The sequence below is a fragment of the Myiozetetes cayanensis genome, unplaced genomic scaffold (genome assembly GCF_022539395.1).
Source record: "Myiozetetes cayanensis isolate MyiCay16 unplaced genomic scaffold, myiCay2020 scf1, whole genome shotgun sequence".
Taxonomy (NCBI): domain Eukaryota; kingdom Metazoa; phylum Chordata; class Aves; order Passeriformes; family Tyrannidae; genus Myiozetetes; species Myiozetetes cayanensis.
The window spans coordinates 87877891-87893453 of record NW_026086604.1 but is presented as its reverse complement, the minus strand read 5'-3'; the positions used below and the strand labels follow the sequence as shown (position 1 = coordinate 87893453).

Sequence of the window (15563 nt, the reverse complement as noted above, 5' to 3'; positions counted from 1 at the left end):
CTCGGACCGCACCTGCACCGCGCCCCTCCTGCAGCCCGGGGTGGCCGCGCTGCGGGGCGGGCGGGCGGGCCGGCGGCGGCTCCCAGGGGGCGCCCCGCGGCGCCGCTGCTGCTGTCGGGGCGGTGCCGGGGCGAGCGGCCGCCAATGGTGCGGCGGGGGCGGTGCGGGCGGTGCAGGAACACCCGGGAGGTGACAGCGACGCGCCGCCCTCCCGGCGGCGAGCGGGCGCCGGCGAACATGGCAGGGGAGCGGCGCTGAGCCCGCGCCGCCGCCCGGGGAAGGGCGGTCGCCCCCGCGTCCGCTGAGGGGAGGGCAGCGCCGGCGCCTCCGCGGGGGGCGTGTGTGTGATGGTGCGGGCATGGCGGGGCAGCCGGCGGCCGAGGCGCTGCTGAGGCGGGGGGCGGCCGGTCCCGGCCCCGGCGGCGGCAGCGGCGATATCCAGCGGGGGCTGCCTCCCTCTCCCCGCTGAGGGAAGGAGAGAGCGGCTCGCCTCGCCGTGCCGTGCCGCGCGCCTCGCCGCCGCCATGCTGCCCGGGGTGGGGGTGTTCGGCACCGGGCTGACGGCGCGGGTGATCGTGCCGCTGCTGAAGGCGGAGGGCTTCGCCGTGAAGGCGCTGTGGGGCCGCACGCCCGAGGAGGCGGAGGAGCTGGCCAAGGAGATGAGCGTCCCCTTCTACACCAGCCGCATCGACGAGGTGCTGCTGCACCAGGACGTCGACTTGGTCTGCGTCAACCTGCCGCCGCCGCTCACCCGGCAGGTCGCCGTCAAGACCCTGGGTGAGTGCGGGGGGACCGGAGGGGCGACCCCGCCTCGGGCTCGGGATTCGCGCTCGCCTCGGGCTGAATGGAATTGCGCCCCACCTCAGCGCGGAGTTCTCCCTTCGCTTTGCTCTCCCCTCCCTTCTTCCTTCCCCGCGTCTCTGGAGAGGGGCAGGCCGAGGACCGGCGTGGCGCGGGGGATGGCGCTGCGGCAGCTCGGTGTGACATCCCTCATCCCCGGTCCCCGCCGGCGTGATCCCTGGTAGCGGGCACCCGCCCCTCCGGGATGCTCGGGCAAGCCAGGGCAGGGCCGGGCCTGACACCCGGGGCAGCGGGAGGAGGGAGCAGGTGTCATCCGTGTCGTGGAGAAAGTCGCGGTAAAAAAAAGGGGGAAAATAATCATCCCGCCCGCGTTTGGCCAGCGGTTTCCATCCGCGCCTGGCAGGGGAGCGGGGAGCCGAGCATCGCTCCCGCCGTGGGGACACCCGCGCTGCTGGGGGGGTCGGGAGTGCCGGCGCTGCCCCCGGCCCCGGGACCCCAGCTGGGAACCAGGGGGGAGGCAGGAAGCGGTGACAGCAGAGGAAATGCTCTTACAGCCGAGGCTTAACGAAGCTCACGTACAAAGGGAAGGAGGGACAGAAAAAGTAGGCATGCACTGTGGTGAGCGTCTCTGGTTTCAGGCGTGCCAGAGCGGGCCGCATCTCGCTTTCTCTTGTGTGAGCGAAAGTCTGGGGTTTACTCGTCCAGCTTCGTGATCCATGCTCCTCGGACACTGGGTCTCCGATGGGTTTTAGTGGAGGCACCCTCCGGAGTAAAGAAGTCTTAATTTGTCCCTAGAAATAGAGATGGGAAAGGGTGAGAAAGAGAGGAAAATGCTGCGATTCGTCGTCGCTGCAGAGTGTGGAGGTTAACGAGCCAGGGTGGCTGGTTTGGCTCTGGGGCTGCAGCTATGTAGGCTGATTGCTATCGCTTTCGGCCTCATAAATGTGTGTGGCGTGTCGTAGTGTTGCATTGCTAGTAGCATACTCATTAGAATTAGTCACCATTCAAATGCTGCTAATATCGCAGCCAGCTAGTGTTTTCAACCTTTAAAATTAAGCAATTAAGGAAATTAAGGCAGTGCCTAAAGAAAAAATCCTTCCTCAAGTACAGTGGAGGCATTTGTCTGGAAGCTTTGCTCAGTATTACTTTCTGCACTCGGAAATGCTTGTCTTTGAGTCAGAACATTTGCTTTTCTTTTGTATTGTACATTAGACTTTTTCCTGAAGATACAGCACTTGCATCAGAAGCCTGACTTGCTTGCAAGAATGATGTGCAGATGAATTTGTAATGTAGAAATACATATACCACAAAACTTATGTAAAGGACAGTATCAAGGTAACAAGGTTTCATGTTTGACACACATTAATTTGGTGACAATTGTGTCAGTTTTCCTGTGACACTCTTTCCTGCAGGTGTTGCTCATGGAAGTGACCCAGCTTGCCTGTGCTCTCAGAGGTGGAGTCCCATGAGGTTTCAGGCAGAACAAAGGCATCTGGTAGAACAAAATTTCTGAAATAATAAAGAAATACAGTTGGTGTACTCTTTCTCAGAGGGCCAGACACACATGGCTAGCATAATAAAGTAATAATATGTTTTGTCCTTCTCTGAATATTTGCAGCTAAAGAAGAAAAAAAAGAAATCTGTTGCCAAACATGAGCTGAATTTATGAATGATTTTATGAATCAATGTAGCTGAGATGTTACTGGTAACTCACTGAAGTAATTTGCTAGCAACAGACTGGAGCAAGAAAAAAGATGTGTTCTCACTGTTTATTACTACAGCACCATTGTCGGTTCCCTTTAACTTCTAGTCGGTAGAGTTTTCTCCCCTTCCTCAGTGGTCATTATTTTTGTCTTGCAATAGTAACAAAGTTTGTGTAAAAATGCATGGTGTGGTCATTAAACAGGGATTGAACAGGTTACAAGGTGATAATGTGCAACATGTGATAATTTTTTTAAAATGTATTACTTAAAGGATTATTTACGGAAATATATCTTGGACAACAAATAACTCTTCTCCCAGTTATTTCAGAGGTAATTTTTTAAAAATAAAATGTATTGTATCTGTAACTTAGATAGTTCTTGAATAGAGGTGCAAACAGGGAGCTAGAGCAGTGGTTCCCAAACTGTTGAGAGGAATATCTCCCTGCTAGCAGCTCCATCTCCTGATCGTGCCTGTGGTTCATGGCTTGGGAACTGCTGTGCCCTGAAGTGTTTGTTTTGCTTTATTTTTTGGTTTGAGGGAGGGGGTGCAATTTGTCAAGGTTCAGAAGCCTCTGGTAGGCAGGGGCGACGTTGTATAGACTGAGGAAAGTGGAAGATGGAAAAGCATTACTTACTCCTGAAATTTCACATAAGAATTATTATGTAGCAGCTAGTGATAGGACGTAAACGGTGATTCCAGAGGTTTTACCCATAGATGGAGGCTTCAGGAGGTCTACACATGATGCCCTGCATTGCCGTAGAAGAGGTTGAGGAAGACACGAATTACTTGTTAATACACTCAGGTCTGGCTTCCCTATGACAGGATGCGTATTGGGCCTGGGAAGAGACAGGGACCAACTTGTGTTTCGTACCTATGTTTTATTTTAAATTGTCTTGTTGCCCAAAGCTGTGCGCTCAGTTTGGTGAAGTTTCAGTTCCTAAAAGGTAAAAGCCCAAGGAAGCAGTTGGTGGTGTTTCCATCACCCATCTAGAGCTGTGTTTACACTGTGAATTTGCAGCATGTTAAGTCCACTGTGGCCTATTTCTGATGCGGACTCTGAAGGTAAAGGTGGTGTGAAACAGGTGTCCCTGCAGCTGTGTTTAACTTGGGCCACTCAGTGGGAAGGACTGGGTTGTTTTGTTTTCACTGATACGCCTGACATGTAGATGTATTGCTGCTTGAAATGTGCTTTTGGCAAGGTGGCCCATCAACTGCTGTTGAAACAGATGTGTGGATACATGCCCCAGCTGAGGAAGTCCCCAAACTGTGGCTTCCTGGCAGCTGTTGAGGGGAGAAAATGGGAGAAATAAAGCTTTAAGCTTACCTTGTTTACTTTTCCTCTAAGCCCCTGCTGGCCATGTCTGTTAGAAACAGGTTCCTGAGCTGGGTCTGACTCTGTATGGTAGCTTTGGTAGGAGTGAGACCAATGTTGGGCAAGTCTCTGGAACAGAGTGAGTTCAGGAGAGAGCTGGAAACCAGGCTGGTTTGAACAATGACCAAAAGCACAAATAAAACCAGTGGCAATTTATGTGAAGTATGAAGATGACTTCTGTCACTTCTGTATGAAAGGAATCAAAATTCCTTTTTTGTGTATACAAAATGACTCTGATTGACCCTTTCCCTTTCCTGCCTCTGGTCTGTCCTGCTCACTTAGGAGCTCTTTTTTTTATTGCTTTGTATTTGTTCCCTATAGAATAATACAAAACTCATGTCCTGACTGTCTTGCTGTTTGGTGATCAAGAAAGATCAATGGCTGAATGTTTAGGTAAGCATAGAGAACATGCCTACTGTTGAATATGGGTGTTTATCTTCTCACTGAACTGAAAAATTTGGCATGTTTGCTAGAAGTGGTCCACTTTACCCCTGCCCATATGCATTGGCAATTCAGTTGTATCCCAAGCCTGATCAGACATGGGAGATGTGTTTGCATACCAGGGACAAAGTATGTCACCACAGTGGCTACTTGTGCTCAGCATCAGAAGGGTTGCTATGATATGACCCTCCATCTAGTTCAAAACTGTCAACACATGACTTTTCCCAGTGTAATCCCTCCCCCTTAGTCAATTAAATATGACATTCTTCAGATCCTGACTGAAACTGTTGCCTTGTGTGACTGAACAGCTGCCACATCAGGGGGAGTGATTTACTGCCTGTGGTGCTAAGAAGGCCTTGGTGGCATTTCATCTTGAAGGCACAGATATTTCTACATGTCTGGTCCTGTTGGTGCTTGGGTCAGATCAGCTTGGCTCAAGAGAACTTATTCCTGAGGTTCACATAAGTGTTTCTGGGGAAGTGCTTTTGGGAAGAGTCGAGTACCAGATGTTTTTAAAGCATATCTCTGGAGATGTTACCCTTAATTCTATTTACAGTGGTTTTACGTACTCTTTCATGCTAAGTTAAGGACAGGAACACTGAGCTGTGTGCTGAATATTCACTACATGTGTTTGCAGCCATGTCTAGATAATACTACTTTTTAAAATGTTTATATTGTAGTAGTGCATGATAGGAGTCTGTTCTGCCTGTGGACTATACAGAGTATGACTTTCACAGCCCTCCAGAAGTTGCTCCTCTTACGGAGCACTTAAATTTTTTTGCTGATTGGTGTTTATTCTATACTTGATCATGGTCATGAGGGAGCATCTTTATTTAGAGAGGAACATAAATAGTACTACTCAGATGCTTACCTTCCCGCCCCTTCCCAGGAAGCACTGGCAACATGCAGGCATGCATTATATGCCTGCTGTCCAGAATGTTTGTGAGAACTTCTTGTTAAAGCACTGGCAATGTTATTGCTGGATCTATCCCTGAAGTGGGAGGAATATCAAGCTGCAGTGAAGTAATTCACAGATCTGATGCAATCTCTAATTAATTTCTAGATACCTCTGCTCCCATGCAAATCAGGCAGAGGTTAGGGTTGTAGCAGTAGGTAAAACTTGCTCCAGAGTTTATAAAGCATTAGAATTCTTTGGGAAGAGATGCTCTATTAAAGGAAAACATTATCATGATTATTTATTATTAATAACAGTGTAATTTCTGTCCTGTAATATTGAGTTTAAATTTGACCTAATAGCAGTGACTTTCAGCAGAACACACTCCTTCACTTGGAAGGCAGATGACTTTGCAGCATATTAAATGTGAATTATGGTCATCTTATTGTGAAAGAAGTCAGATGAAGTGCTGTCTGTCTTTAATCAGCAGAGCTAGCAAAAGCTATTGATGCCTTCTTTTTTACATATATTAGAAAGTCAGTCCAAAGACCCTGCTGGCAATCAGCTGCATGTTGTCTTCCTACTTGAGTGATGATGGTATACCACAGAAAATGGCACCTAGCTCTTCCCCTGACCTTTTTCTCTCATGTCTGCAGACCTTTAATTCCGGTATTATTCCTAGAAAACTTCTACAGAGATATTGTGGATGTGCTCTCCAAGACAGTTAAGGTAAAGACCACTGTTCAAGTTTAAAACCAAACAAATAATGATAAAAAAGTCAACAGACAACCCCCCACACTTTCTTTCCTTTCTGGCCTTCAAATCAAAGGTGTGTTTTCATTTTTCACAGTTTTCCTCTTCTGTCTGAAAGTAACCACCAGTTCTGCTATTGCAGTGGTAGGGTGTGTTGGGAGCCTAGCATGGACCTGACTTAGGATACTGGGGCACTGAGCTCATGCCATGATGACGTATCCAAATTTGCCTACGTTAAGGAACAACCAGTTGCGATTGGAGTGGTTTTATCAAACAGTGTTAGGCATGAAGATCACCACTGTGATCTTGTGTCCAGTCAGATCAGTTTGTGTTGCTGCAGTTTCCTCTGTATTGTTTTTAAACAGAGTGCTTGGCCTTGGGGATCCCAAAATGCTGTCTCCAGACCAGGGTGGGCAGTTGAAGTGGGACACTCTGAACCTCCTCAGGATGGCTGCAGGTCCAGTCTTATGCCCAGTCAAGTGGACGCTGCAGAGATGTGGAAAGCAGCGTCTCTCAAGTTCAGGAAGTTACCATCCTCTGTCAGAGGTTAATGTGTCCTATAGGTGAGTTGGCTGAAAAAAATGCCTGCCCATGCCCTCAGCAGCCCCATTTCTCCCTGTGAATTAAATGCCAAATGTGGTGCTGGAGCACAGACACCCTTCATCCATCTGCTTGGCTGCCAGGGGCTTGGACCTTTGGCATGGTAGTAGTGAAGGAAATGAGAGCGGTGCTGACCTCTGCCAGTGTTTGATTTGATCTGTCATGCTTTGTTAGGCAGAGCCCATAGTCAGGGATGATACTTTGAAAAGGAATCTGACTTTCTTTTAATATGAGTCAGGGGTGCTAGTGAGGATCACCTTTTGTACTTCTCTTGCTGACACAGTTGGTAGAGTGGATATCACATGGATAACACCTTGTGCCACTATTTTATTTTTTTTTTTAATAAAATGGCACAACTGTGCTGTTGTGCTGTTACACAAACAGAAAATGTGTAGCATAGCTTTATTCTATGAGAAGATGAGAGAAGGTCTTGCTAAAATGGGTGTTTATACTGTTAGAACTGTGCCTATGCTAGGTATTTTAATTATTTAACTTCTGGAGTAAATTATTGCACCCTTATAACATGGAAAACAGCAGAAGACAGATGTTTTATTAGTATTCTTTCTTGCATAGCTTTGTGCCTTCATTCTTGACAGGCAGTGGCCACTGTGACACCTGCTGTGGTCCTGAGCTGTTTGATCCATCTTGAATGGACCTTTCCACTGTGACTTTCTGTCTTGTTGTTTGTTTTTAGGGATTTGTGTTGCTGAGTGCTCAGTGGTGTAGGTAAAGGAAGGAATTGCATCCTGATTGTGTTCCAAATTTTGGAAGAAATATTATTTAATAAAATAGGAAAGAATATGTAGATAAATGCAGAGAAGGGGAAATCTGTTGGACAAGTAAAATGACTAGATTTTCCAGCTTTCCACTGTTGCCTCTTTTCTCTCTTTTATTTCTTTTTTTTTCCTAAAGTCCTCTCATGTCTGAGATTGACAGTATGTGACAGAGGTTTGCTGTATGACTCCTAACATGGATAGTTGAACACAGCCCCTAATGGAGACAGGGTAAAGACTCTGCAAGACATTTAAATGTGTTGTTCTGTCAGCTTTTGTTTGAGAACTAGGTAAATTGTGTTGAAGCATATTGCAACTTACTTTCCTTTTCTTTGTATATGGAGTAGATTTTGCCTATTGAGCAACAGTGGCGGCAAAGCACCGAGGATGAAAATGGAGTTAAATTTCTAGAATGGCCAAGATGGGTGTTTTTCACAGGCCACTGCAATGCAACAGCACTCTACACTGTTAATATATGCTTGCCACAATGTTATCTGGAGTTGCTTAGAATTGTTCTGGTTTCCTCAAACCACTGAAGCAGAAGCCTTTACCCTACTGCTTTTTGTTTATTATTCATGTAGCAAACTCTGAATTCATAAGACTGAGCTGTCAAAGTCAGTGACTTAATTTGCAAGGTTAGCATGCATGCAGGTAACAAAACCACACTCCTTACAAAAAATATTTCAGGTCCTAAGTCTTGATTTAAACAAATTTATTTAAATGGTTATCGTATTAAAGAGAAACAATCCATTGTGTAGGTTTCCTAAATTGATTTAAGACCTGGTCTGCACATAGATTTTTGTACCAGTATAATTATGACTGCAAGGGGTATGATTTTTTTAGTGCAGTAATTGCTGTGTGGCCACTAGGAGTCCAACTGTTATGACTCCTGGTGTGAACGCTGTTCTGCCAGCACAGTGGCATCTCTATTTGGTACAGGTTATTCCTGCTCCAATACAGGCGTAAGTTGTTGGTTGCATATCTCTTTTAGAGTGTTCAGCTGGTATAAATGTATCTGTGTTGCTGGTGTAGTCCAGCTCTATATGTATTGGTACAGCTGTGCTCCGCATAAAGGTGTGTGTTATACTCATTTAGGTCCCTAATTGTTGTGGACACTGTGAGGAATCATTTTGGGGCACCATGAGTTTGGAGGCCTTTTAGCAAAAATCTCCAGAAGGTCTGAAGACTCCTTCAGGAGCTGGCTGCGCTAAAAATGTGCTGGTGAAGAGCAGAGGAGGATGAGCCTTGGTGCAGTGCACAGCCAGCGCTGACCACCCGTGGCAGACAAGACTCATGCACCTGGCAAGCGTAAGCAGAATTGTCCTTGAGCACTGTGGATGCCTCATAGAGAACTTCCAGATGGTGGAACTGGCATCCAGGACAGCATAAACACTAGATCTTATCGATACACAGGTTTGACTCACAGAGTAGTAGGAATCACAGGGAATTGTGGAGGGCAAGAGATTACCTCCTTTTCTCCTTTGGAAAGAGATCCTTTGTTTCAGTCCAGCCAGGGCTAGTGAGGAAAGCTATTTTTGTATCAGGCCTAACTCCTAAGTATGAGCATGGTGAAGGGCACTGAAAATGAGAGCATGGTGTGAGGAACTTGCTTGGTAGTAATGTAAGAATAAACATAATGATGTAACACCGGGAGTAAAATTGCTTTTGTCATTTGCTACTGTGCTAGAGTTTAATCTCAGGGTGAAAATCAGTGCCTTCAATTCCATCACAACAGCAATCACAGCTTTAGTGAAGCAGATGGAGGTGAAAAAAAGGTAGCAACTCTGTTTTACATTCTGATGTTTCCATGGCTTTTATCAGCAATAAAGACCTTTGTTTTGGCATTTCCTTGCAGTGAATGTTTGGCAGTCTTCAGCTCTTCCATCTGGCCATTTTTTGCCAGGAAATGCCCAGAAGGGAGGTCATGGTTGAATTAAATACTGTTTCTAGGGTACTGGGCTTCACGTGGCTAATGAGAAGCCTTAATATAGAGAGCTTTTCAAAATCCAAATAGAGTCAAGCAAGGAGAGAGAACTATAAAATAGTAATTATCCTTGCTGTGCTGGAGTGCTGTTGCTTAAAAATGTGGAACCAAGGGCTAGGCTAAGCCCTCCAAATTCTTTTTCTTGGTGTCTATACGTATAGTTTCATAAATGTATTAAAAAAATAGCATTAAGGTGAAAAATACATAAATTAAAAATTCCTGGAAGTCCCTTCCCTTCCTTCACTTCCTCAGCCCATAAAAGACAATGCAGCTATTACTGTTTCATGTGGGGATACGAAAGGAGAGAGAGAATAGCTGGGAGAACATCTGAAATGGTTACAGCTAAGCTTGTGTGTGCTAAAATAAATTCCAGAAATGTGCCTGAAAAGTTGTATGTGAAAGCTTGGATTCTTATTCTGCTTGCACCACTGTAAATGCAATTAAAGCTCTACTGGATCAAAGGAAATTGTTGAAATTTATGATGATATTACTGAAAACACACTGTGGCCCAAAAGAAAAACTAACTGTGCCTCTGGGAGAGGAGTCTGGCTTTGCAAATCTTTGTCCTCTCAGCAAAAGCATCTCTGTCAATTTAGGGAATGATTGGTGGGAGTCTTGGGACACAATTCTGCAAACCTTTGCTTACTTCAGTAGTCTCCTTGAAGACAAAAATCACTGATTGCTTACAGAGAATATTTGTCAGGCACAGTAATTCATGTAAGTAGGAATTTGCTTGCAAACGGCTTTTGTACCACTTCATAAAAAAATCCAAAGCTATAGCTACATCTGTGCAATTCCATAGCTTGATATGGTTGTGATTCTCTAACATGTTAAGGCATCATGTCTGCAGGAATAAAAAAATAAGCTGGAAAATATTTGGAGTACGGATGTTTAGAAACCTTAGCCATAGCTTACAAAAATCTATCACTAAATGAGCGTTACAGAGCTTGCAGAATTCTGGTGACTTGCTGCTTGCCTTTAAGGTACTTGACAGTTTAGTGCTGGTAAAGATGCTTCCTGGTTAAACAGTATGAGATGCTTTGATAAAGACTTATTTCTCAGGCAGAGTGCTAAGCATTACTCCCTGAGACTAGTTTGTGGATACAGCGTTATCCAAATACATGAGAAGGTGTCCTGAATTTTAAATGCTTGGTTAACAGGCTTTATTCATGTTGCTGAATAATTCTGTTTCAAAATCTGTGTCATGAGATGCCTGGTTTGCAGGGGTGACACCTTTGCTAAACTAGCCAGAGCACATGTGGACATGGTGTATGACTATTGGCATAGCTTGAAAGAACTGTGAACCTGAAGTGTAGTTCTGGACATAATTTTTACTGGACTCCACCACCTAGCCATTAGGAGAAAATACTTTGATGCACCATATGCCTAAAATGAGGAAAGTCTGTGTTCACAAGCCATCTCACTTCTGTCTCATAAATGCTGATATGTTTGCTTCTGAGATTTGATGCTCGCTAGCAGATTTATTTATGCCTTTGATTATAGTGCTGTCTCGCAGCTCTTCATATAAATTTAATTGTGATGGTAATGTGGTTGTTGTTGTTTGAAATTGCAGATCTGTTCGCATTGGTGAAGGTGATCCTTCAAAAGGCCTGATGTGCACAGATGTCTTGGCAGCTGCTGAGACCACACCTGCTGCCATCTGTGTGCAGAGGGACCTGACCCTTTACATGTCAGGTGGGAATAAAATTGTTCCAACTCTACCCTTGGTGTGTGTTTGATGAGATTCCTATTTGCTCAAAACAAGAGTGGCATGATGAGAATAAGCTTGAGGATTTCTGTCCTGAGCTTTCATTCTCTGTAACGTAGGCTGTTGATGTCTAATTAGATTGCATTTACCTGCCTTCCTGAAGCTTGTTTCATCTTTCAGGATTCCCAAAACTACTGACTGAGGGTGAGAAAGCACGGAGGGATTAAGAGACTTGCTGAAGCCTGTGTGGGAAACTGGTGGCAGGGACAGAAACTGAGCCCTTTGATACCTGCTGTTCTCTCTCACTGTGGGATTTGCTGGGGCTGAACACTGTTGAGTGGGTGATGATCATGAGAGGTGTATCTGAGCTGCTCGAAGAGGACCAGTCGCTGTAACTCTGGCTGGGGGCTTTTCCCTGAATGGTTGTGCATGTGATCTAAAACAAGGGTGGGAAGAGAGGAGTGGGGACAGTACAAGGAAACCTGATTCACATTGAAAATAAGTTCTACCTCTCCTCTTATTGGTGTCACTTTTTAATGTGCATGCAGCAGCTTGTAAAGGAATCACCAGGACTAGTGGAGGGACTCCCTGTGCCAGGAAAGATTCATGGCTGGGATTGAGTGATCTGTGTTGAGTTTGAGGATTGTATCTGGCACTGAGTATGTTGCGTGTTATTAATGTCAGTAATGATTTTCCAGTGTTGGAGCTTTATTTAACAGATGCTAAAAAAAAAAACAACTTAATAAGATGACTTGCTCTGAGCAGTGATGGCTCAGCAGCTGGGAGACTTGTGTATTTATTTTTAATGACGTGTGGGGTTTCTCTTTATTATTCTTTATGGCCCTCTGCACACTGGGAAACCCTTTGCTTTAGCAAAGGGGCAGGGCCTTTCAGGGCTGACAGGAGCAACTGCTATTTTGGAAGACAGACAATAGCATACATGTATGTAGTGTTGGTTGCAAGTACAACCTTGAGCATCAGCTTACGCTGGTGTGAGCAAGTTCAGATTTGCAGCTGCTGTTAGGAGGTGCTCAAATTAAGTATCAAAGATAGGTAATTTCATGTCTGGGCATTTTTTCAGCCCATGAGTAGAGTGCTTGCCTTTGGCCTCTTGCATCAGGCAGAACCATCTGATAGTGCTGGGTGAAAGAGAGTGGGGTGCTGGAGGTGCATGTAGTTGATGCTGTACAGCTTACAGGGAATTTGCACTAGATGGAATTGCACTGTACGGAGCCATGAATGATGTCTTTCCCTTTCTGGGTACATCTGCATTTTAGTGCATTTCACCAAGTTGGTAAATAAATAGGCAGAGCATTTGAAAACACTTCCTTTCCTTAGTGCTCCAGAGAAAATTGAGGGATGATGCTCTAACCACTGACTTGGGTTTTGGCAAACTGTTTAAGGTTCCCTTGAAGAGTCTTAATGTTATGCAACATGTTTGATATTAATTGGTCTTGTGAGCTCTTTGGTGTAATGGACCAAAGGACTGGATTTTGAGGCTTTTGCTTCTTTTGGGGAGGAATTAGTCTCATATCTCTTTACTAGAAAGGATGCACCAAAGAATTAACATCACAGAGGTATGAGAAACTGTTTTTTTACTCCTTAAGAGTATTTATTTTACAGACACTGGCAGAACATGGCTTTGTCCCTCTGTTTGAGAGGACTGAGTGCTTTCAGAGTCCTCCTAGCAGATAATATCCATGCTGATGAAGTATTTTGGTTGCAAGTGTCAAATGTTTGCACTGCAGCTCTGGACCAGGATGATGGAAACATCTGGGTTTTTATAACTGTCTGTCTGGTCTTGGTACCGTAACCTGAATTCTGTGTGGATTATGTGGTGCTTACAGCTTTGAAGTCAGGAGGAAGCATATGGATTATACTCTTGTGATTGTAATGAGTGTAAATATATGTGTATTTTCTTTGTCTGTGGATCAGAAATCTCTAGACCAAACTTCAGATGGGCTTGTGCTGGGGCAATAGGCTTGTAAAGTTGCTGCAACTGTTAATGCAGGAAAAACTGGGGCTATCATATTCTTTCAGTTATGCCACTAAATAAAAATACATTAATTTCTAATTTATTATTGTTCACCGAATACCTATTTCTAATAGTTAGCTTACCTTGTTGGTCTCTTTGTCTTGTTCTCACTATCTGTGTTTTTATTCCCAGGCTCACCTGGCACTGTAAAGCCTGTTAGGGCCTGAAACTAATATTAGGCAAATTGGTGTGGGTAATTGTGCTGCTTCAATTTTCTTGTAGCAGCTAGTGGGTGTAGTTTCTTGATTGGGAGTGGTGGTGGTGGTGGATGGAAATATGGCCAGAGAGGAAGAAAAGTCAGAAAATTAGCTTCAGACCAGGATAGACTTTGAGGCTCTGATTGGAGAACTGTGTACCGTGAGTTCTGATTTAATGCAGCTGTGCTGTCCTGGTCTCTAAATCTGTAATTAAAAGACTCTGAGAGATGGATTGATGTGGACAGTAGTTAGGATATTAATTAAAATGCCATGGATGATGAGCGGAACAGTATGCCCATGTGCTTTAAATAGAGAAATGGGAGAATATATCATTCACAATGCCATGAATTGTCAGTCTTGGATCTTGTTTCTTTGTCTTTTGAAAGCTCAAGCAATTGTAAATTGCTTCATGGAGTGCAAGTGCAAAGATAGTGGAAATTTGGGGTTCTAACTCAAAACAAGGTATTTATAGACAAATGTTTGTTCTGGTATGATTAAAGTGCTTTCAAATGGCCTGTTGCTTTTCAGACATGCAAGCCAGAGAAAAAGGCCTGTGTGGAGCAATCTGAGATTTACCTCTAAATTTCCTAGCAGAATGTTATCTTTTGCTTTCATGTCAGTATTTCCCTGAGCTCATGTAACTCAAACTCTTTCCCACAAAAATATGGATGCAGTCAGCCTTTATTCCTCCTTGGAATGAAATTATATAGAGGTGGAGCAGGTGAAGAACGCTTTGAGCAGCCGAGGATGGGTTCCCAGTTTTACCAGAGCTGTGAAAATCCTTTTCTCCTGTGCTTTTTACATTTCCCATGAGAAGTTTTACAGTGATGGGAAAACTCTCAACACCTCTGATGGTGTTGGAACCCATTGATTTGAACAACAATTGTATCAACAGCAGTGAGTGATCAGAGGTTGCACATCTCTACCAGAAGGTGAGACATGGTTTGGATTAGGGGAGGAGAAGAAGGGAAGTGGGTGTGTGGTGAGGTCCTGCAAGTCCTCACCTCAGGCATGTTTGGCTGCTATTGTTCTTATGGATTGCCTCAGTACAGCAGTGGGTGTTTCAGATTAAAGTGTGGGAAGGGGATTATCTACCTGGACAGGGTAGGACCCCTAGGCAGCTTGTCCCTCTCTCCGTTCCTGTAAAGCAGTGGAGTAGATGCAGTTGTCCTCTAGGCAGTCAGCTTGTAAACCATTAGTACAGAGATGTCTTTTACTTGATGGTAGAAAACTCAAGCAGATTCAAGGTCAAGTGCTAAAAGATTCATGTCACTGTCTCTGTTGAAATTTTTGGTATTCTAGATTTGGCCCACGAAATTTTGATCAGTATTAGGATTGTATCAGGTGTGACCGTAATTGTACTTCCACATGCCTGAACCTAAAGACTTGAAAGCCTTCTGATCTGCTATTGGCAAAAAGTCATCTGTTTGAAGTTGTTTTCTGCCTCCCAGTTGTTTTCCCAGAATATTCTGAGTTGGAAGGGACCTACAAGGATCATCGAGTCCAACTGTTATTTAAATGCCCATACAGGGATCAGACTCACAACCTTAGTGTAACCAACTGAGCTAATCTCAGTGTTGTTCAGAAGCTTCAAAGAAACTGGTCTTCTACTGAAAGCAGCATTGCAAGAAATGGAAAACCAAACCCACTTGCTTTCATTGTCTTGGCATTTCTGTGATATTGAAAGAAGTGGCCAGACCAAGTTGTTTTGTTTTGTTTTTTTAAACAAATACTTCTTTAGTTTTGGTGTAGTGCTTGTTTTATGGCTGATGCCTTTTTGCCAGATTTTATCTCAGAGCAGTAAAAAGCTGTGAATAGTGGGAGTGGGATAAAGAGAATGAAATTTGTGATGAAAATGTGCAGTGGGCCATAATCAGGCCATGCTGCCACTGCTGTCAGTAAGGCAGTAAACTTTAGTCAGATCGGAGAATATTGTATTTCTTTCTGCATGGCTGACTTGCTTACATTTGGTGGCTGGTGTTTGGCTTGTTACCTTTGTTTGGAAACAGGGTCAAAAAAAGGGAGACTTATAGGGGAGGGGAGCAGCATGGGCTGTTGAGGTTCAAGTCCTGGATTAGGGGTATAAGCCACTTAAGTCTTCGTTCTGCCTCCTTCACAGGAGACAGACACTTGCTGTAGGTTCCCTGAATGTCACAGCAATGTGTCAAGCCGTGCCCAGCTTTGTGTGAACTGCTGAAAAGGCGTAGCAGTGTTCTTTGGCATTTCTTGTCTTTGAAAACACACTGCTCCAAAACATCACGTAATATTTGCCTGGAAGAGGAGGATGTGTTTCAGTCAAA

At 44.7% G+C, this 15563-nt stretch overlaps 1 protein-coding gene across 1 annotated transcript in view; it reads left to right on the top strand.

Annotated features, from left to right (window-relative positions):
- Positions 1 to 216: 216 nt before the first annotated feature.
- The window catches only part of GFOD1 (glucose-fructose oxidoreductase domain containing 1), a 71861-nt gene continuing 56514 nt past the window's right edge, over positions 217 to 15563 (top strand). Inside the window, exon 1 of the mRNA XM_050313630.1 lies at positions 217 to 777. Within this exon, the coding sequence (XP_050169587.1) occupies positions 525 to 777 (253 nt within the window). The 5' untranslated portion in view covers positions 217 to 524. The remainder of the gene's footprint in view (positions 778 to 15563) is intronic.